This window comes from Melospiza melodia, chromosome 15 (assembly GCF_035770615.1).
Source record: "Melospiza melodia melodia isolate bMelMel2 chromosome 15, bMelMel2.pri, whole genome shotgun sequence".
Classification (NCBI taxonomy): Eukaryota; Metazoa; Chordata; class Aves; order Passeriformes; family Passerellidae; genus Melospiza; species Melospiza melodia.
The window spans coordinates 1,849,608-1,870,392 of record NC_086208.1 but is presented as its reverse complement, the minus strand read 5'-3'; the positions used below and the strand labels follow the sequence as shown (position 1 = coordinate 1,870,392).

Sequence of the window (20,785 nt, the reverse complement as noted above, 5' to 3'; positions counted from 1 at the left end):
CGCTCACTCCTATGTCTCTGCACATCCAGCCTGAGCTCAGCGTTCCTCCCCAGCACTTCCCTGCCTTGTCCCTGCTCACCCCTTCCCGCAGTGTTTCTTGTGGCGGTCCTCAGAACAGCCTCGTGTTTCAGTGTCTCCCTGGACCGAGCTGCTCCGGGGGTCCCGCACGGGGCTGCTCCCACCACACACCTCCAAGGGGATTGCACCGAGCAGCGGGACTGCACGACCCTCGCGGGCTCCTTCCAGCTCGGCACGTCCTGCGATCCCATGAGGGACCCCTTACCGCCCTGCTCCCCGGGGGCCTTTCCCCGGGTGCCGGATCGGGCCCGGGCCCGCCGGGAGCGAGCCGCCAGCCCTCAGCCCGGGCGCGGGGGGGCGGCCCGGAGCGGCGAGGAGGGCCGGGCGCGGCGGAAGGCGGCGGGAGCGGGGCGGGCCCCGGGGGAGGCGGGCCGGGGAGGCCGGGCCGCGCTGAGGGCCGCGCCGGGGGGAGCGGGCGCGGGGCCGCGGTGCGGCGGGCGGGGCGGGGGAGGCCCCGCAGCCGGCGCTCCGGCAGGTGGCACTGGCCGCCTCCCCCGCGCCCCCCCCGAGCTCCGCCGCCGCGCTCAGTCCGCCGGCGCCGATGCTGCTGAGCGGAGCGGCCGGCTCGGAGCGCGGCGGCTGCAGCGGCGGGGCGGGGGCCGGCGGGGCCCCGCAGTGCGTGGGCACCATGGCCCGCTGGCTCCGCGAGCACCTGGGCTTCCGCAGCGCCCGGCCCGCGCCGCCCGCGCCGCCCAAGCCCGACTACCGCGCCGGGCCGCCGCCTCAGCCGCCCCTGCCGCCCGGGGGCGCGGCCGAGCCGCTGGCCGCCGCCCAGCCCGACATCGTGGCGGCCTACCGGCTGCAGAAGGAGCGCGACTTCGAGGACCCCTACAGCGGCCCGCCGCCCGCCGCCGCCCCCGACGGGCCCCGCTACGTCTCGCCCAAGCACCGGCTCATCAAGGTGGAGGCGGTGGAAAAGGTGCCCGCCAGCCCCTCGCCGCCGCCGCCGGTGCCGGCTGCCCCCAGCTCGCCCTCGGCCGGTCCCGAAGCGCCCGACGAGCCGCCACAGGAGGTGAGTGCCCGGACACGGGGCCCCGGTGCTCTCCCCGCGCTATCCCGCCACTTGCGGGGTCCCGAGTGACCGCCCGAAGCCTCGGCCCCTGCCGTGAGGGGCAGTACCGGGACCCTCGGGGCAGGTGGCGCCTGAGCTTCTCTGTCACAGAGATGGCCCCGGTGGTCCCGCCAGACTGTTGGCACCGCAGTAAGGAGCGGGGTTGGGATCCTCGAGCACCCGGGGGGGCCCGGCCGGGCTCCACGGGGCTCCCGTGTCGCGTTCCCCTGTGCCCCGGCAGCCCCGACATGCCGGGCACACGTCAGCGGCACCGGGGGCGGCCACGGCTTCTCCTGCGGCTCCCGCGGGCAGCAGATACGATCCCCAGCGGGAAGCCGAGGAGCGCAGCACTGTCTGCGGTGCCCTCCGAGGCCGGGGCCGCTGACCCTGGGCCTCGCAGCGCTCCGTGCCCGGCGGATCTCCCCTGCCCGCCTGCCCGGGCTGCCCGTGCCAGCGGCGGCGGCCGGACCCCCAGAGATGCCGTGCTGCTTTGTCAGGAGCTTCAGCGCCTCTTTGTCTGCCGCCCCCCCCCCCCCCCGCCGGCTTCTCCAGGCTTGAGAGCAGAGCCTGGAGCTGCCAGGCAGGCGAGAAACATCCCCGGTGAGAGGCAGGAGCTCCCCATGGCACACGGGCTCTGAGTGGCACCGGACCTGCTGGAGGATAAGCCCGAGCGGGGCTGCGGCCCTCGGTGCCGGGCCTCGCTCTCGGAGGAGAGGCTGATGCGGGGACTGCGCAAATAAAGGCAGGAGGGGGTAATTAGTGCCCGCTAGCGCTGCCGCCTGCAAGACGGGGCTTGTCAGGCGAACTCGACGGGATTGCAGATCTGGCTGGCGGAGGGAATCGCGGATACAGTCAGCGATGCCATCCGTGGTCCTGGCACTGCCGGGCGGCACAATGAAATGAGCACCGGGAAAAATCTGCTAGGGAATGTTTTAAGCAGATAGAAAAACTTGTTGCTGGTGGATCTTGGGAAGTTGCCTGTACTGAGTAATTGCTTTTGGGAGATTTCTCGAGTGGCCCAGCAGAGCTCCCCTTGTGAGCTGGGTGAACTGGCTGCTGCAGGCAGCAGAGGGGGATGAGGAGGGTGGCAGGGGGGATAGGGAGCAGAGGTGCCACCGTGGTGCTGTGGTTTGCTGAGGCAGTCTGGATGGTTTTTTGTCTGGAACATGTGTTGCAGGATCAGAGCAGGAGCGTGTGGACTCAGGCTGTGATGTGCAAAGGGCTGAGCCAGGGCTGAAGGAAGCAGGGACTGCTGACAGGTACAGTCAGGCTGTTTGGGGACCCAAAGGTTGGGGAGAACCTGAGGAGTTTGGAGAAAAGTCGGAAGCTGTGCTCAAACGGCACTAGGCTGAAGACCCTTCATTTTTCCAAGATAGGCAGTGATTAGATTACTGATGGTCTCCTGCATGCCACTGTAGGGAGGAGACTTCTAATTCTTTAGGGCTCTTATATGTGATGGACACAGAGCTCCAGAGCCTGGGCAAAACCGGACTAAAAGTGGAAATATTTGATAGCGCTTGCAGCTGTCCATTAATACAGTTTTCCTGGAGGAGCCAGGGAGCATCCACCATGTAGAGCAGCTGTGTTGGGCTGAAAAGCCCTTTGCAGCTCTCATCCACTGGGCTGAGCAGTGGGAGGGTTCCCCAACAGCTCCAGCATCATGGAGGCTCTTCCTGAAGGTGGTACAGGAGGATGGAAGTGCCTGCTGGGGGTTACTTATGCTTGTGACCCTTGCTCTTGGTGGTGTCAAGCTGGCTGGAGCCTCAGCTGAGGTGATGGCTGTGCCCAGGGCTCAGTGCTCACAGGCTTAGCAGGAGGCTGTGGGCACTGTTCCCTGCCTGCTGCAGGGACTGACGCTGCAGACCCCTGAGGTTGTGGTGATGCTGGAGATTGAAGGAGAAGCACAATTCTGTGTACAGACAGAGCTGCTGGAGCAGAGAGGGCTTTTGTTAATGATAGATGGGGAAAATCATTCTAATAAAATATGCAGCCCTTCCAAGTGGGGATGATTAGGATGGAGACAAGTGGGCAGAGCAGTCCCTGGTTGCTGATTGTGTGGTTTGGCTGAGACCGTGTGGTTTGTTGTGGCTGGGGGCTGACTGTGCTCCCTGGGCACCCTGTGCCTGCTGTAGCTGTCGTGTTTCTTCTGGAGAATGGAAAGGGCAGGAACATCTTGGTACAGGAATCCCTCCTGCCTGGGCTGCACCATGCTTTGCTGCTGTAGCACATCTGTCACATCTTTGCCCCTTCAGTGGGATCTGCAGCGAGCTCTGCCGTGGCTTGTGCTGCTTTCCAAACTCTGCTGGAAATGGTGTGGACAGCACACGTCCTCCTCGGCCTGCTTGGTGTGCCAGGCCTTTCCCCACAGCAGTGGGCGATGGACTGGCCCTGTGCCATTCACCTGAGCCAGCTGGACACTCTGGAGGTGCTGTCCCTGCTGGGTTTGGATTAGGCGCAAGAAGCAGCACCAGTGGGGAGAGATGCACTGAGGGACCTGCCACTGCCTGCACCCAGGGCATGCTTGATAATAATTGTTTACATTTGTTCCTGAGGCCTCTCAGCTTCTCAGGAGGAAAAAATCCTAAGGAAAGGATTTTTCATAAAAAGATGTCTGTGACACAAACCTGGTTTCTTTTCAGGCTAAATTAAAAGATACTCAGAGACCGAGTAGGATTCACTTAGTTCAGCTCTGTGGTTTTGACCTTAAATGATCAGTACTTTCCATCTGAGTTACCAAGATGCTGAGGAAGCCATGAGAAGAATAATCAGAGATGGACAGGGGGATCTGCCTGAGGACGCCTCTGTCCTGTGCCCAGCAGGAGCAGTGTGCTGTGCTTGCTGGGAGTGCAGGCTCAGTGCTGCAGGGTGTGGGAACAGCCGCTCAGGAAGCTCCTGGGTGTGTGTCCTTCCTGCCAGAGCTCCTCCATCTGAGTCATCTGACACGCTGCCGATGCCGTGCTGTGTGTGTGCCCTCCCCTGTGCCACGGCTGCAGCCCCAGCGCCCTGCCCAGCCCACCTGTCCCTGGGGGCCCTGCACCAGACCCTTCTTGGGAGGTCAGCTCTGTGTTTGCTTTTGGGTTTGGCTCCCGTGTCTGCCAAAAGCCCAGCTGCCAGATGTGTAAAACTGGAGGGATTTTGCACCTGACGGAGTTTGTGCGATTTATTTACCCAATCTTCTGAGGAGACCCCAAATGTGCTTTACCTCTAGGGCAGGAAACTCGTTTTTAAGGGGGAGGATCTCCCCAGGAATCCTCTGCAATCCTCTGTGTGGAGTAGAACATCTTGTGGTGGCAGGTAGAATGTTTCTGGGACAAAGAACCCCAGCTCTGCCCCGGGATTTTGGTGTCTGAGCTGTGAATGCTCTTGAAGAGCTGTGATCTGTCACCTTCACTGGTGGGCAGCATAAAAGCTGTTTGACTGTGAGAACCCAGTGATGATTTGGTTCTTTGCATTAATTTTGTTTTGATTTCCCCCCCCCCCCCTTGTTGTTGGCATGTACAATAGAGTGAGACCAGCCTCAGTGCTGCAGCAGGGGTCTGAGTGTGCATTGCTGTGGCAGATAAACATGTGAAAAACACTTGTGCTCAAGCAGGATGTGTGTCCAGGTGCCAGTGGTGCTTGGCTGCTCCCTGAAGGACTGGTCTGCACCAAGAGCTGCCCTGGGATGGTGGCTTTGCACATCATGCTTTTGCTTTGCACCCAAAATATTTCAAATCTAGCAAAGCTTGTGCTCTGTGCGAGCAGGCAATGCCTCCACAGCCGTGTGCTGGGATCAGCAGGCAGCGAGCAGCTCTCTCAGCAACGTGGAACATGAGCAAAGCATGGAAATGCCTGGCCTTGGAGCAAAGTGTGGGGGGCTCAGGGCACCCCTGTGAGCTGCCCTGCCAGGGCTGTGCCCCCTCCCTCTCTTGGGAGCAGCAGTTTGCACTGTGGCTGCTGCTGAGAGCCCTGCGTGGCTCATAAAGTCCAGAACTCGGATTAGGAAATGTCAGAGATTCAGTTTCCTGGGCAACCGTGGTACAGCCCCTTGTGCAAGGGCATTAGGATGTGCCCAGTGATTGCAGGATCCCTGCTGTTTGCCCCACTCCTGGCACTGGCTGGAGCCTCCAGCCCCTCAGTCCTGGGGCTTGAGGCACCATTCTCGTGGGCTTGCTTGTCCATCCTGAGGTTGTGATGCTCCTGGAGGCAGAAATTCCCTTCCCACCTTTTCTGTGGCTCTCTGCTGTAATATCTGACCACGTGAAAAACACATGGATTTATGTTCTCATCACCCTGCAGTTGGGAGACCTTGCTCCTATCAAGTGGCATCCTTGAGGCAGTGGAGAAGCAAACCAGTGTGGCAAATTCCCCCAAACCCAAGGAGCTTGCCTCTAACCAGAGCCATTTGCTCTGGGTCCAAACTGAACCCAGCAAACCACATCCTCTACCAACAAAATCCATCTAATCTCTGCTGAGTGCCTCTGCAAACTTCTGCAGGCAAAATACCCAGTTTTAGGGGTCTTGACAGAAACCTGTTAGATTCTCCACCATCCTCTTCTTTCTAGACCTGGAAGCATCTGTGTGGGGCCACTCTGTGAGCCTGCTGGAGCTTGTGCATTCCTCCCTGGGGAGCCAGGCCTAAACACAAGGAAATACATTTGGAAATACGGAAATAAGGAAGGGTTTGATGGTCTTGGAGGTCTTTTCCAGCCTTAGTGATTCCCTGACAGTGACCACTGCATGCAGGGAAGCCTCCTGGCCCTGTCTGGAGCTGCTGTGTGTGGTACAGAGGGAGGGTCCAGGACTGGCACCAGCAGCACGATGGGTCTGTGCCTGTCTAGGAAAGGGGGTTCATGGCAGGTTTGAATGTGGTCAGGTTGGGCTTGGGGCCTGAGGAACAGACAGCTAACCCCAGGAGGGTCAGCAAACTGCATTTCACAGCCCCCCAGCATGCTTGGAGCCACGAGAGCTCTGCTAAAGTTAGCATTGAGCATGGCACAGCCCAGTCACCCACCTTGGCTGTTGAGCTGGTGCATCTGTGTGTGCAGGGACTCTGCTGGCATGCCCATGCCATTGTCTGGAGCACATGTGTGAAGGTGCTGCTGCTGTCACAGGGGTTGAGGTGCAGCAAGAGCCTCTATGGGAGAGGCCATGGGGTGTCCTGTCTGGAGCAGCCTCACTGAGATCTCTCAGGCAGCAGTGGGAAGCGGGTCCTGCTTGGCCAAGCAGCTGTCAGAGTCACCAGGGACTTGTGTTTGCCCTGGGGAAAGCAGCCCTGCAGAGGGCTGCAGACCCTGGGCTCAGCTGTGCTCTTTTGTGTCCCCAGTGCTTGCTGGGGCCTGAGTGATGCCTGTCACCCCTGGGATGATGGAGGTGAGAGCAGATTGCCTGTCTCCCCCTGCAGAGCTGGGGCTGGCTGCTCCTGAGCCCTGTCCTGGCTCACTGCCCCTGCCTGGGGTGGAGCTCTGACACCACCTGTGCTCTGCTGCCTTGCTGAGGGGAGAGAGAGCACCTGCAGCTCCCACGTGTGAGCCCTGTTCTGCTCCTCTGGGGCAGTCTGGGGGTGACCACAAGCAATGCTCGTGCCCTGGCATGCAGGGACCAGGTTTGGAGAGCTGAGCCTGTTCCCCATGCCCCATGGAGCTGGGACATTTGGTTTGAGAGCTGAGCCTGTTCCCCGTGCCCCATGGAGCTGGGACATTTGGTTTGAGAGCTGAGCCTGTTCCCCGTGCCCCATGGAGCTGGGACATTTGGTTTGGAGAGCTGAGCCTGTTCCCCATGCCCCATGGAGCTGGGACATTTGGTTTGGAGAGCTGAGCCTGTTCCCCATGCCCCATGGAGTTGGGACATTTGGTTTGAGAGCTGAGCCTGTTCCCCATGCCCCATGGAGCTGGGACATTTGGTTTGAGAGCTGAGCCTGTTCCCCATGCCCCATGGAGCTGGGACATTTCGGGAGGAGCTGGTGAGCCAGGCACGGAGCCTCATGTAGCTCACAGGGATGCCAAGCCTTGGGACTGCATGGAGATGTTTACAGTTCCAGTTCCTGTTCCCTTTTCCTGCTGGGCTTTCTGTCACAGGCTATTGTTGGGCATTTTGCTCAGGAAGGAGGGAGAAATCTTTTGTTTTGAGCTGATTATTGGAGCTGCAGAGGGATGTGTGAGCAGCCATGGTCCCCGTGGCTGGCCAGCAGCAGGGCAGCATCGTGGTGAGGATGGAGCCTGGCACCAGGTGGGTGCCACACCATGCTTGGGACATTTGGTCCTTGCTGTGGGACATCTGCACAGCCCTTTTTGTGGCAGCAAATCCCCCCAAGCTGGGGGTGTGTGTCCTGGGGGGTGCTTGGGTACATTTGATTGCTGCTGGAAATTTGCCTGGCCCCACTTTGGGAGCAGGCTTTGGGGTGGAGGTGGGTGTACAGCTCCAGGCTTCTTGGGGCCTGCAGGGCCATGTCATGGGGTGCTCTGATGGGAAGCTGCTGAGATGCTAGAGCAGGCATGTGGCTGCAGTGCTGGAGGGGATTGAGCTCTGGGACATGCCCCATATCCTACTGCAGGATCCCTTTCACTAATAAGTGCAAATCTCAGGAATTTAGTGCTGACCCTGTGACCTGGCACTTGAGGAGCTCCTGCTTTGGCTTCCTGGAGGAAGGTTCTATCTTGTCTGACTTAACTTGGGATGTGTCTGGGGGTGCTCTGGAGAGGAAGCCATAGGCTATTCTTAGCTTTTTTGTAAGAAAAGCTCCTCAAATGAGTGCACAGGAGCCCTGGAAAATCAGCAGTGAGCTCCTAGTTGTGCCAGTGCCAGCTGACACCCCGTGTTTGGGATCTGTGCCCCTTGTCCACCCTGTGGCTGTGTAGGAGAGCATGTGTGTGCCATGGAGGGGTACAGCCCTGCTGGCAGCCCTGTGCTGCAGTGGGCACCAGCCAGGCCATGCGTGTGGGTGCTGGCAGGTGGGGCCTGGTGCTGAGGGAGGGGCAGAGCTGCCTTCTGCTCTGCTTGGCTCCATCTCAGCTTTCAGGACAAAGGCTGGAGCATTTCCACAGCCAACTGCTGGTGCCTGGAAAGCTGTCACTGCCTGCAGGGCTCTGCAGGGCTGCCACAGTGTGGGTTTGGGTTCTCTTGCTGCTGGAGGAGCTCATGGTGGGCTCTGCCTTCCACCTGCCAGTAAAGGCAGAGAGTGCCTTAACCCTTTTCCTGTTCTTGCCCTGTTCCAGCTGGCTGTTCTGGAGGACTATGCAGATCCCTTTGATGCAGCACAGGTGGCAGGCAGCCAGGCAGGGCTGGAGAAGGTGATGGAGAATGATGGATATATGGAGCCCTATGAAGCCCAGAAGATGATGGCTGGTAAGGTGGAAGGTGTCACACAAAGGCCACTCTTTACACCTCTGGTCCCCGAGTTTGGTGGCCACTGTACTCTGTTCCTTGCAGCCCCCACACGAGGCAAACCTGGGTGATGGTTCTGGTGGGGGACAGCCATTTTGCAGGCGAATTTTCCCAGCTTTATCCTTGTGCACTGGGTTTGCAGGAGCATGCAAAGACTGTCTGAGCACTACAGGCACATCTCTCCCTGAGGTGCTGTCCCCCAGGACCCCAGTTGCCAGGTGGAGTCAGGAGAGACCTGACATTCCATGCATCTGGCTTAAAACTAAGATGGATGTGGGAGCTGTTTAATTCAGTTAGGACTGACTGGGCCAGAACATGCAGTGCCTGCTGCAGCAGCAGGGCCCCCAGTGGGCCTGTGTGGGGCTGGAAAGCTGTGGTGAGCTGGGAGCATGTGCTCCTGAAGGCAGTGCTCAGGGTCACCATGCTGGCTCTGCCTCTGCTTTGCAGCTCTGTGGTTTGCCTGGAGTAAGTGGTTTCTGGAAAGCTCATGTGGCTTTTTCAAGTAGTCCATTATGTTTCTTGGAAAAACCAGCAAGCAGTGGAGAGACTGCTTGTGCCTGTGGGAGAGACTTTGTTTTGCTTGAGGGATGGGCATTTTATTAAACCAACCACTCTGGGGGTCCAGGGGAGAAGCCCAGCCTCACTGCTTGCAGGAAATCAGGCTCAGGGCACTCTGTCCCCGTTTTGCCAGGAGTGGGCTGTGGGCATCTTGGTGCTCCTGCTCCTGGCAGCTGCTTGCTGTCTCCTCATCTGCTGATGCTCCCTGCCCCATTTTACCATGGGTGACACTGATCCCTGTCACCTAGCACCGTTTTGGGGGGGACCATGGCTGTGTTGGCAGAAGGCTCATGGTCCTTTCCCTCCTGTGTGGGCAGAGATTCGCCAGAAGGGCCTGCGGGAGGCGCCTGCGCGGCCGCTGCCCCTCTATGACACCCCCTATGAGCCTGTGCTGGTGCTCCCTGCCCCATTTCACCACGAGTGACACTGATCCCTGTTATCTAGCACCGTTTTGGGGGGGACCATGGCTGTGTTGGCAGAAGGCTCATGGTCCTTTCCCTCCTGTGTGGGCAGAGATTCGCCAGAAGGGCCTGCGGGAGGCGCCCGCGCGGCCGCTGCCCCTCTATGACACCCCCTATGAGCCTGTGCTGGACACGGACAGCGACTGCTCGGCCTGCCCCAGGCCCAGGGAGTCCCGGCTGCCTGAGGATGATGAGAGGCCACCAGAGGAATATGACCAGCCCTGGGAATGGAAGAAGGAGAGGATCTCCAAAGCCTTTGCAGGTGAGCGATGGGAGCAGCCATAAAGCAAACAACACTTTTTGTGAAGCTGGATCTTTGGGATTGCTTCATCTTCTAGGGGTCAGTAATGTTGGTCTGTGCATTGTCATAGCTCAGGGAGTATTGTGCTCTTGCAGAAGCTGTTTCTCTGAGCAGGGAGCCAGGCTGGACAGAGTGATGGACAGATCTGCCTTGGTAACCTGTCCAACACCTCTCTCCCATTGCCTCTGCCATGCTCTGACCGATCACAGCCTCTGGTGCAAATTAACACCTTGCTCTGCAGGGCTGGGTTCAACCCCGGGCTCAAGCACATCCTTCCTTCCTCAGGGCAGGAGGATAGCCAAGGAGGCTTCATCCAGCCCCCTGACCTATTTATCCATGCTGTGGGATCGATTGTGTTTGTGTTTGGTAATGAGGAAATCCATGCTGTGCATTAGCACTGGCTCCTTGCCGCTGCTGCCTAATTGCTGCGCTCTTATCTAGGATGCATTTTAATTGCAGCATTGTGTGGCTGTGCTGCAGCTGCTGCTGAGGGTGCTCAGGCTGGTGCCACTGTGTGGAGATGATGGCAGAGAGACGTGGAACTTTGGGGTTGGGGAGTGGTTCACCCTTTGGGTTTGGGCGATGTGTGTGCTGGGCTCAGTGTCACAGTGTCACTTGTGCTTGGGGTACAGGTCCCACAGCACCCTGTGCCAAGGGTTTGGTGTGTCAGGCTCCATCATGGAACAGTGCTCTGCTGGGCTGGGTTTGTGCTGAGGTGTCTGTGCTCTGGATGAGCTGCTTTACTTGATATCCCTGGGTGGAGGTGGTGTGTTCACAGGTCTGGCTCACATGTGGCTGCTGGCCAGGGTGCTTCAGGCCTGCTCTGAGTCCCAAGGGAGTCAGGTTGCTGTTCCCTGGGCCACGCTGTGGGGCCTGCTGCCCATTTTTTTGTGAAGCCAGGGCACATGCTGCTGTGTTCTGTGGGGTATTTTTTCTCTCCAGTGATGCCAAGGGGTCCATGAGACCTCCGCTGATGGGCAGCTGCTACTGGCACAAGGCTGCAACCCACTGGTGCCTGGCAGGGAAATGTGCACCCTGTGGGTCACTGGGAGGTACCTATGGCAGGACAGATGCACAGGCAGGACAGATGGCAATGGGATACTTGGTCAAGACCCCCAGACAGACAAGTATGTGGAATGGGGTGATTGCAGGCTCCCCCAAACCCCAGAGAGGGTGGAGCAGGGTCTCTCTGTTGGGAATGTGCCCCACCTCAGGCCCGTCCCTGCTTGGTACTGTGGAGGGGATGAGATGGCCAAGCTGATGTAGGGCTCCTGGGAATCCTGAGGTCTTTTCCCCCACAACTGTTCTCCTTCTCTGTGGGTCTCTGGTGTTGCTGATGGTTTTTTCTAAACCCTTTCTTTCTCTCTCTTTCTCTCTGTTTCCCACACCCTCCCCACCCCCCATCCAGTTGAAATCAAGGTCATTAAAGACCTGCCATGGCCCCCGCCGGTGGGACAGCTGGACAGCAGTGAGAGCCCCCCGGATGGGGAGCCCGGGGCCCCCCTCCCTGCGCAGCACAGCTACGAAGACGCCAATGGTGGGTCCTGCGTGCCAGCGCCGTGTCCGAGACTCTGCACTGCTGGGCTGCCTCGGGGCTTGCCCTGGGCAGTGCCAGACGTGAACCCCCTCCTGTGCCCTCCCCAGCTCCTCCTGTGCCCTCCCCAGCTCCTCCTCTGCCCTCTCCCAGCTCCTCCTCTGCCCTCTCCCAGCTCCTCCTGTGCCCTCCCCAGCTCCTCCTGTGCCCTCCCCAGCTCCTCCTCTGCCCTCTCCAGCTCCTCCTCTGCCCTCCCCAGCTCCTCCTCTGCTCTCTCCAGCTCCTCCTGGCCCTTCAGTTGTCCTGTGCTGGACCCCAGGTGTTTGTCCTGCTGTATTTTCTGCTGCAGAGGCACTGTCTCTTTGGTGCCTCAGCTCTCAGCAGCAGAGCTGCTCTGGGGCATTATTCCATGGCATGGCAGAGTTGTTACTGTCCCTTTTGTTCTCTCCTCTTTGCCTCTGAATTCCCAACATTTGATGGCTGCTGTTAAGGTCTTCTCAACAACTGTACTGAGTATTTAGGTGATGTTTTCTTTCATTGACTGATTTTTTAATGCCCAGGTCCCTTACAGGTGTGTTAGCAGCTAATTCAGATCCCAGTGCTGAAGCTGGGGCTGTTTTTTCCCCTCTTCATTATTTAGCACTGCTCCGTTTCCTCTGCTGCTTTATTACCTTGCTGCTTAGTGTCAGGAGGTCCCTGTGGATTCTCCACTCTTTCTTTGCTATCCTGAGCAGCCAAATCTCCCAGGTACACTTTGTCATCTCAGGTTTGCCTTGCTGTGAAACCTTTTTTTGTGTGCTGAGCACAGAGCCCCTGAGTAAATCCCCTTTGGATGCTGCTGGCAGTCTCACTTATGAAAGCCAAATATTGCTGCTTCTCTTTTAACCCTTTATTAATATTTCAAGGACCTTGCTCTTATGCTGTGGTGAATTAGGATTTTGCCAAGAGCATTAGGTGGGGGGAGTTTGTGGAAAGCCATGACTGGGTTGTTACCAGTGTGGAGCTGGGATGCAGGCTGTGCCTTTTCCTGTGTGTCACTGGTGCTGTCCAGGTGGGCACTCACTGCAGTGCCAGCTGCACATGACTGATTCCCTTATCTGCAGCTACCCAGATCCCTGCAGAGCTCCATAAGATAAAAGCCAGAGTGGCCTTTGCTGCCTCCTGGGTGGGCCTGAGCACAGGCTGCAGGGGATGCCTTATTGTGGGGGCACTCGAGAGCCCTGGCTGCTCTGCCAGGGCTTTGCTGGGTGTTTCCCAAAGCCCCAGGGGAGCTGCAGGCTGAGATCACTCCTCAAGAAGAAAGGTCTTGGCAGGTGGGAATTTTCTGATCCTCTTCCTGCAGTGAGTGCAGGTGTCGAGAGAAATGGATCTCTTTGTTATGCAGGCTCCCCTCTTCCCCTCTCATTTATTATCCCCACAGTGGCTCTGACATGCATCCTGCTCCTGATGAACACATCACTTTGTCATTTTTCCTGGTTTTAGCAACACAGGGTCTCTTTTTTTCCCCCTCTGACTTGCCTTGCTTTGTTGTATTAAGTTTATCTTGCCAGAATTTTGTCTCATTTTCTATTTCCCATGTCTGGGGGTGACTTGAACGTCTTGAAGGATGTCTTCTTCCTCCTAAGGGCTTGTTTTTAATATCCTGTTTAATCATGCACCTGCCTCTGTCTCCCTCTGACAGGTGCAATGCATTTCTTTTGAGCCTGGAACACAATGACTTTGTGCCGCCAGCAAACACTTGGGCTGTTTGATTGCCTGGCTTTTAATGATTGCCCCAATTTTTTAAGGTGATGAGTTGAAATTGAAGCCTGTGTGTGATGTACAAGGGGAGCATGGCTGGTAAAAAGCCAGAGTGCTGCAGAAGCAGGGCTTGTCAAGCCACAATGCCAGGCATCTCCTCCCTGGGCTGTGCTCAGGGGGGGTTATGCCATGGCTGCCTTCCCCTCCTTGCAGTGCTGGGGGGCTGAGTCCTGCTCACCTGCACAGGGCTTGGAAAAGGTATCACTCAAACAGCTGCCTCAGAGGATGCCCTGCTGGAGAGGAAAACATCCCTCTGGTATTTTTTACCTCCCCCTCCAGCAGCCAGGGAGCATGAAGGGTTGTTCTGTCTGGGGCATTCCAATAGTCCTAGGGCATTTCTGGGCTCAGCCACCTCCAGAGTGACTGTGCTGCCACAGTGTCAGCCCCTGGCAGCCCCACACTGTGGCAGCTCTGCCTGATCAATAAGTAATTTGTGCAAGGGGATTGGTGGTACAGGGAGCAATAATGAACTCTTGGGAGGAAGGAGAGCTGATATTGTTAATGCTGAAATCATCCTGCGTGGAAATAACAGGCAGTGGGAGGCCAGGTCCCTGGGGCACAGCTCAGTCAATGCCCCGCACTCCTGCTGTGGCTGGGCTGGTGACAGGCAGGTGGCAGTGTCAGGGAGGTACCTGCAGTCCAAATATCACCTTCCCACCTTGAGGAATTGTTTTTTCACCCCGTTTGTTTGTGCCAGCAGAATGTGTCCATTGGTTCCAAACTGACAGCTTCCTTTAGCTCCATCTATCCCCTCTTCCTCTGAGATTGGGGAACCTCTTCTTGCTGTATCTCACTTAACCCTGTGCCACAGCCACTGAATCTATTTTTGCATCAGCAAAACCTCCTGAGCTTTTGAAGCCTCCCTGGAAATGTCTTCCATGGGCTCAGCTACTGGCTGCAGCTTGGGCACTGCAGTGAGCCCAAGAGCTGCCCTGCCCTTGCTTAGGCCAGGGGGATGGGGCAGTGTGGGGTGACCCAGTGTGATGTAAGTGGCTCTGGCTCTTCCTGCCAGGGGAAGTTCTGATCCCAGCCTGTGATGTCTGTCTGTCTGTCTGTCTTGCAGGTCCCTCGGAGGGGCTGGGGTATGGCCGCACCTCGCCCTGCAGGGAGGAGAAGGCCAGGGCTGTCCTCAGGCACGGCTCCAGCAGCCTCAAGAACACAAAGACACTGACAGCTGAGCCTGGCCCCTTTGTTGGGGAGAGGATCGACCCTGCCCTGCCCCTGGAGAGCCAGTGGTGAGTCCTGCCTGCCCAGCATGGCTGCCAACCCTCCCACTGCACAGGGAGCCCTGTGGCCACACCATGAGGATCCCCGGGGCACCCTTGGCCCTTCTTTCTTCCTTGGCCCCACATTTCAGCCTGTTTGTCCCTGCCCCTTGTCTCCCAACCCCAGTGATGCCACCCCCTTCCCTCTCCCTGAGTGTGGCTGCAGTCCCTGGGGAGGTGCTGGCATTGCTGCTGCCCCAGGGCAGGGCCCTTGGCATGGTGTGTGCTCTGTGCCCAGCACAGCAGAGCCCCTGCCATAGTGTGTGCCCTGTGCCCAGCCCAGCAGAGCCCTTGGCAGTGTGTGCTCTGTGCCCAGCCCAGCAGAGCCCTTGGCACAGTGTGTTCTCTGTGCCCAGCAGAGCCTGTGCCAGGTATGCTCTGTGCCCAGCAGAGCCCTTGGCACAGTGTGTGCTCTGTGCCCAGCAGAGCCTGTGCCAGGTGTGCCCTGTGCCCAGCAGAGCCAATGGCACAGTGTGTGCTCTGTGCCCAGCAGAGCCCTTGCCAGCTGTGTGCCCTGTGCCCAGCAGAGCCCTTGCCAGTGCCCTGTGCCCAGCCCAGCAGAGCCCGTGCCAGGTGTGCCCTGTGCCCAGCAGAGCCGATGGCACAGTGTGTGCTCTGTGCCCAGCAGAGCCCGTGCCAGGTGTGCCCTGTGCCCAGCAGAGCCCTTGCCAGTGCCCTGTGCCCAGCCCAGCGGAGCCCTTGGCAGGTGTGCCCTGTGCCCAGCACAGCAGAGCCCTGTCCCCTTGCTGCCCCAGCACAGAGCCCTTGCCAGGGTGTGTGCTTTGTGCACGGCCCAGCAGAGCCCTTGGCACAGTGTGTGCTCTGTGCCCAGCAGAGCCTGTGCCAGGTATGCTCTGTGCCCAGCAGAGTCTGTGCCAGGTGTGCCCTGTGCCCAGCAGAGCCGATGGCACGGTGTGTGCTCTGTGCCCAGCAGAGCCCGTGCCAGGTATGCCCTGTGCCCAGCAGAGCTGATGGCACAGTGTGTGCTCTGTGCCCAGCAGAGCCTGTGCCAGTGCCCTGTGCCCAGCCCAGCAGAGCCCTTGCCAGCTGTGTATCCTGTGCCCAGCCCAGCAGAGCCCGTGCCAGGTGTGCCCTGTGCCCAGCAGAGCCCGTGCCAGGTGTGCCCTGTGCCCAGCAGAGCCCGTGCCAGTGCCCTGGGCCCTGTGCCCAGCAGAGCCCGTGCCAGGTGTGCCCTGTGCCCAGCAGAGCCCATGCCAGGTGTGCTCTGTGCCCAGCAGAGCCCGTGCCCTGTGCCCAGCCCAGCAGAGCCCTTGCCAGGTGTGCCCTGTGCCCAGCAGAGCCCGTGCCAGTGCCCTGTGCCCTCTCCTGCAGCTGGTACCACGGGGCCATCAGCCGGACGGACGCGGAGACGCTGCTGCGGCTGTGCAAGGAGGCGAGTTACCTGGTGCGCAACAGCGAGACCAGCAAGAACGACTTCTCCCTGTCCCTCAAGTGAGTGAGCCTGCCAGGCCTGGGGGTGCACCCAGCACAGGTGACCCTTAGGTGGCCTTGGGTGGGTGCCCCAAGTGAATTGTGCCCATATGAGATGATTACTTGTGGCTGTGGCACAGGTTTCTGGTTTGGTGTCTCGCCAAAAAAATCTCTCGGGGAAATCTGTAGGCCCGCTGCTCTTCCTTGGCAGTGCTCATAATCCCTCAGATGGATCAAATGATGTGCCTCACTTCTCAGTCAGATGTGTCTGGTTACAGCTTCCAGCTCTGTTTTCTTGTTTCCCCCTTTTTTTTTTTGTAGCTTAGTTTTATGGGAAAAGAAAGTTTGTAAGAGCCCACTGTTGATGGAAGTGTGGGTACCCATCTTTGCCTCCCCAGCCCACAGGTCCATTGCTCAGCTGTAGAGAGGGCTTTGCCCTGCTCTGCTTTGCCATCCCCACAGCACACCATGGTTTCTGCTTGTGGTTTTTGGGGAATCTTTATATTCTCCCCAAGTTTTCCAGATTCCCTGGATGCCAAAATTGCATGAAGCATCTCTGCATGTGTCCTGACAGGGGGGAACTGCCCACAGCTCCTTCCTGGCTCTTGGGGCAGCACAAATCCACAAAATCAAAGCTGTTACTGTCTGAAGATGATGATGGATGAGCAAATACCTTCCTGCTCTGCTGCTGGACAGCTATATTAGCTCTGTTCCTGCCAGATGGGAAATAAGTATTCATGGAGCACTTCAGCTATCCCTGCCCAACAACAGGCCCCTTAACCCTGTGCTTCTCTCAGTATACTTTGAGTTTCCCCACTGGTCTCTCTACCTGCATTGCTCCCAAGGGCTTTCAGCCTTTCTGTTTATTTCCCAGTGGCACAATTGTGAATTAAACTGCTCTCTCTTCACATTTTTTTCACTCTTTTTGTTGCCTTCAGCACCAAAGCAGGGCAGGAGCTCCATTGAAAATACATTTTCTTCCTTCTTCATTTAGAGCTTTCAGATCAGCCAATAAACCCTTCTGAAAGAGCTCCCTCCTTTCCCTTTTTTTTTGGTTAGAATTTTTACTGATATTTTAATTTTCTGTGGTTTTTCCTACCCCTGGCTTGTGAGCCATTTTGGAGCAACAGCTTCTTCTGGTTGGGGGGCTGCATTTGAAGCTGCAAGAGGTCTCACCATTGCCTTGGGATTGGCATTAGCCAGGTATGTGTTGGAGAGCCTGGGAGGTGGCATTCCATCACCCAAGGTGGCATTCCATCACCAAAGGTGGCTTTCCATCACCTCCCCACAAGCCAGCCACCTGTTTCTTAGTAGTTTTTCCCTTACTTTTTCCATCCTCCTCAGTCTTATGGCAAAATCCTCCTCTCTCAGAGGGCATGTGTGGTTCTGCCATGGTGTGCAGCAATATCCCACCTTCCCCAGCCCCTCAGGGAGTTGTCTGGGCATTGCCTGTCCTTGCAGAGTTTGTGGAGAACCCACAGCCCCAGGAGCAGGATTTTTACTCCACTGCCTTTCTCTGTAGAGCCTGTTCAAGGAAAATCCCCTGGGATGTTTTTATATAGCTGTAAGCTGGCTGTCTGCAGCTCTCTCTATTAGTTTTTTTAAACTCTTTTTTTTTTTTCCTTGGGGAAGGAGGCACAGCCAAGGAGATGGTCTGAAAAGCGTTCCAATGCTGACCTAAAGCACTTTGGTGTTGCTTTAAAGGAAAATATGCACAAGAGAGAGCAGCCAGGAGCAGGTCAGGTAGCTGGAAGGATTTAACCCTGCTGTGACAGTGCTGGCTGGTCCAGGGTGGGCAGCCCCCTGCTGTCATGGACAGGGTCATGTCATTGCCTCAGATGCTTGGAGAGTCCAGAGAGTGGCTGAGGCCACACTGCAAAGCTTTGTGTCCTTCCTTGTGCCTGCAGAGGTGCTCAGCAGGAGCAGCACCCACCCCCTGTTCTGGCTGCTGGTGTTTGCAGCCTGTTCCCTCAGTCATCTCCCTGGGGGTGTGATCCCATCACATCCCTGAGCTTGTGGCAGAGTCCTGTGGAGCACCTGGGGCTAAGCACAGCCACTGTCAGCTCTCCATGGCTCCTGTGTGGCAGCACTCCATTCCCTCCCAGCTGGGACACAAGACACAGCCAAGCTATTGCTTTTGCTCAGCCCATGCTGGGGGGCTGTGGCTGTCTCTCAGGACAGCTGGCTCCTTGCTGCTGTCTCTAAATGGATTGCAGAGCCATTCTGCTAATGCAGCTGGGCTGTCCATTATGGCCCCTCTCCAGCCGGGGGGATGGGGCCGGGCTGTGCAGCACTCCAAGCAGCTCAGCATCACTGATGAGGTCCTGTCTGCTTTTAAGTCATCAATATTTTGCCATAATGTGCAATCCAGACGCTGCAGACAGGCTGTGGCTCTCCTCGGAGACGCAAATTAATAGCAACAGGGCCATTAGTCCGTCACTTGGAATTGGTGCTCGTGGCAGGGTCTGCCTGCACAGCCTGCCGTGGCTCCGTGCCCGTGCTGTGCTGGGAAATGCTCTTGCTGTGCTGAGCAGGTTTTATGGAGCCTGCAGCGGTGGCATGGGGAGAGGGGGAAGGAAAAATCCTTTGGCTGTGGGCCAAAGGAGAAAAACCTGGTTTGCCACGGTGAGGCCGGAGATCTGCGAGCTGAGGGCATCTTGTGAGAACCAGAGAAAAAGGGGCTTTGTCACATGCAAGGAGCAAAAGCCAGTACCCCTCTGTGACCCTACAGCAGTGATGCCTTCCCTACCACACACACCCTGGGTGGGCACCGTGCAGCATCATTGGCCATGTCCCTGCTTTGCTCTGTGGGGTTTGTTGGAGTCAGCCAGGAGCAGAGCCATGGCTGCAGACAGGAGCCAGCAGTGTCCCCCTCAGCTGCAGGGGCAGGCTGCCTGTGTTGGGGATCAGGAGATGAGGGGAGGCCAGGGCCAGCTCTACCCCCTAACCCTGCCTTGCTCTGTCCTTGCAGGAGCAGCCAGGGCTTCATGCACATGAAGCTGTCACGGACCCAGGAGAACAAGTACGTGCTGGGCCAGCACAGCCCGCCCTTCGACAGCGTGCCCGAGATCATCCATCACTACGCCAGCCGCAAGCTGCCCATCAAGGGGGCCGAGCACATGTCCCTGCTGTACCCGGTGGCCATCCGTACCCTATAGGGATCACCCCACGAGCCAGGCTCCAGGCTGGCTGCACCCAAACTGGCCCATCCCCAGGGCTGAGCGCCGCCGTGCCCAGGATGGGCTCCAGGCCCGTGGGCGGCTCGCTGGGCACAGCCGCTGCCGTCGGGGATTGCTGCGGCCGGGCCCCTCGTCCTGCTCGCCCGGGGGCTCCCGTGCTCTGGTTTTGTGCTGGTGTGGCACTGGAAGGACCCCCTGTGCCAGGAGCTGAGTGGGGCTGTCCACACCTCCACACCTGCCTCCTTGGCAGAGCTTGGCATGCCAGGACTGGAGTGGGACCTTGGAGAGTCCAGGGAGGGGGGCAGTGTGTGCGAGGACGGGGATGAATCATCCGGTAGCAGGCTTGAGGTACCTCCGTGAGGGTGCCTGGCTCTGCCCATGAGAGACAAATGGCTGTGCTCGAGGTGAGGAGGCTGGCAGGGGTGAGCAGGACCTGCCTGGGGCCAGCGAGGCATGCAGAGTGCCAGGCAGGCTGCCCTCAGTGCCCCCTGCTCAGTGCTCGCTGCCATCCTGTGCCAAACGTGAACAGTGACCGGCCTTGGCCATGTGTGCAGCACCACTGCCCAATAAAGCGGTGCATGGTTGTCTCCTGCTTCATGGGACTGTGTGCCCACACCCCCCTGAGTGGGGGATCAGTGTAGCAAAACAGTGCAAAGGGAAATTTTGTTACACAAGAGCTTTAAGGGAATTGATTTTGCCTGTGCCGTTGGATACACCGAGATTGGTGTGGCCAGCCAGTGTCCCCTCTGAGACACAGGGGACAAAGGATGCTGGTGGTCACGTCCTTGCCATGTCTTTGAGAGCCTTTGTGGGCAGTGATGAACTGATTTTGGACTTGCCTGTTACTCCCTGTTAGAAGAGGGTGCTCTTTGGGATCTTTTGCCTTCTTGTTTTCCTTCACCTCTCAGAAATCTTAGGCAAAGTCTCTGAATTTCACAGAGCTCCTGATCTCCTCTGAGAAATGACTGGCTCCACTCCTGTTGTTTGTCTCCTGACACCTTGTCTTTGGGCCAGCTTGCTCCTCTTTATTTTTTTGGCTGAACCTTTCTCTGATGCTCTGTACTGTTTCATACATCCTTGCCTTTTCACCTTGCTCCTGCTGTTGCTCCTATACCCATGCACACGCATTTCCTCTGTCCATGATCCAGCCTCAGCTCCATCCTGCTGTTACTCCCCAGCAGCACATTCCCTTTCCCCTCTGCTCTCTGCAGCTGGCTCTCCAGCAAATTCACTACTGGACCAGCAAAACCTTTTCTGTTAGTGGAGCAAAGCCCTGGGGAATTGGTGGGATGAGTTAGCAGTGTTCTGGTGAAGGCTTTGTGTAAAAGCATCATCCTCCCTTGTGCCTGCTGCCAGGAAGAAGCTGTCCCTGCTGGTTGCTGGGGGACACTGAGGTGATTGATGGCACTGGGGGGATTTTGTGATTTTGTGTGGGTGAGTGCTGCAGCCTCTGTAGGAACCCTGCTCTGCTGACCAGGGTTTGGGGTTTTTCAGACTCGATCTTAGCACAGAGACAGCTGTCCTGGCTGCCCTGCACAGCTCTGAGCTGCTCTGGGGGCTGTTGGGCATGGCCAGTGTGGTCTGTGAGTGCACCCCGTGACTGGAGGCTGCACAAGGCTGGGGGGTTGGTCCAGGATGCCTCAGCCTCTGCCGCTCCTTAAAAGGCATTGGATCGAGCTGGCCGGTGTCTCCTTACAGCCTCTGGCTGCTGGCAGCTCTGCCTGCCTCTCCCATCCCAGGGAGGCATTCTGTCCACTGGGGATGG

General features: G+C 57.9%; 1 protein-coding gene across 2 annotated transcripts; it reads left to right on the top strand.

Annotated features, from left to right (window-relative positions):
- The first annotated feature begins 619 nt into the window (after positions 1-619).
- On the top strand, positions 620-19,612 carry SHF (Src homology 2 domain containing F). Of its 2 annotated transcripts, XM_063169292.1 has the most exons (7): positions 620-1,090; positions 8,323-8,452; positions 9,563-9,772; positions 11,220-11,348; positions 14,209-14,380; positions 15,743-15,862; positions 18,813-19,612. In XM_063169292.1, the coding sequence occupies exons 1-7, from the start codon at positions 620-622 to the stop codon at positions 18,997-18,999; spliced, it is 1,419 nt and encodes a 472-aa protein (XP_063025362.1). In that variant the 3' UTR covers positions 19,000-19,612. The 2 variants fall into 2 exon arrangements, with proteins under 2 accessions (XP_063025362.1, XP_063025364.1); XM_063169294.1 differs by lacking the exon at positions 11,220-11,348 and having other exon boundaries at positions 707-1,090.
- Positions 19,613-20,785: the final 1,173 nt, after the last annotated feature.

Excerpts from the sequence above, each read along its gene's own strand:
- SHF (XM_063169292.1), top strand. The coding sequence starts at position 620 with ATGCTGCTGAGCGGAGCGGCCGGCTCGGAGCGCGGCGGCTGCAGCGGC. Across the intron at positions 8,453-9,562 it reads AGCCCAGAAGATGATGGCTG|AGATTCGCCAGAAGGGCCTG; the intron begins GTAAGGTGGAAG and ends CTGTGTGGGCAG. Across the intron at positions 14,381-15,742 it reads CTGCCCCTGGAGAGCCAGTG|CTGGTACCACGGGGCCATCA; the intron begins GTGAGTCCTGCC and ends CCTCTCCTGCAG.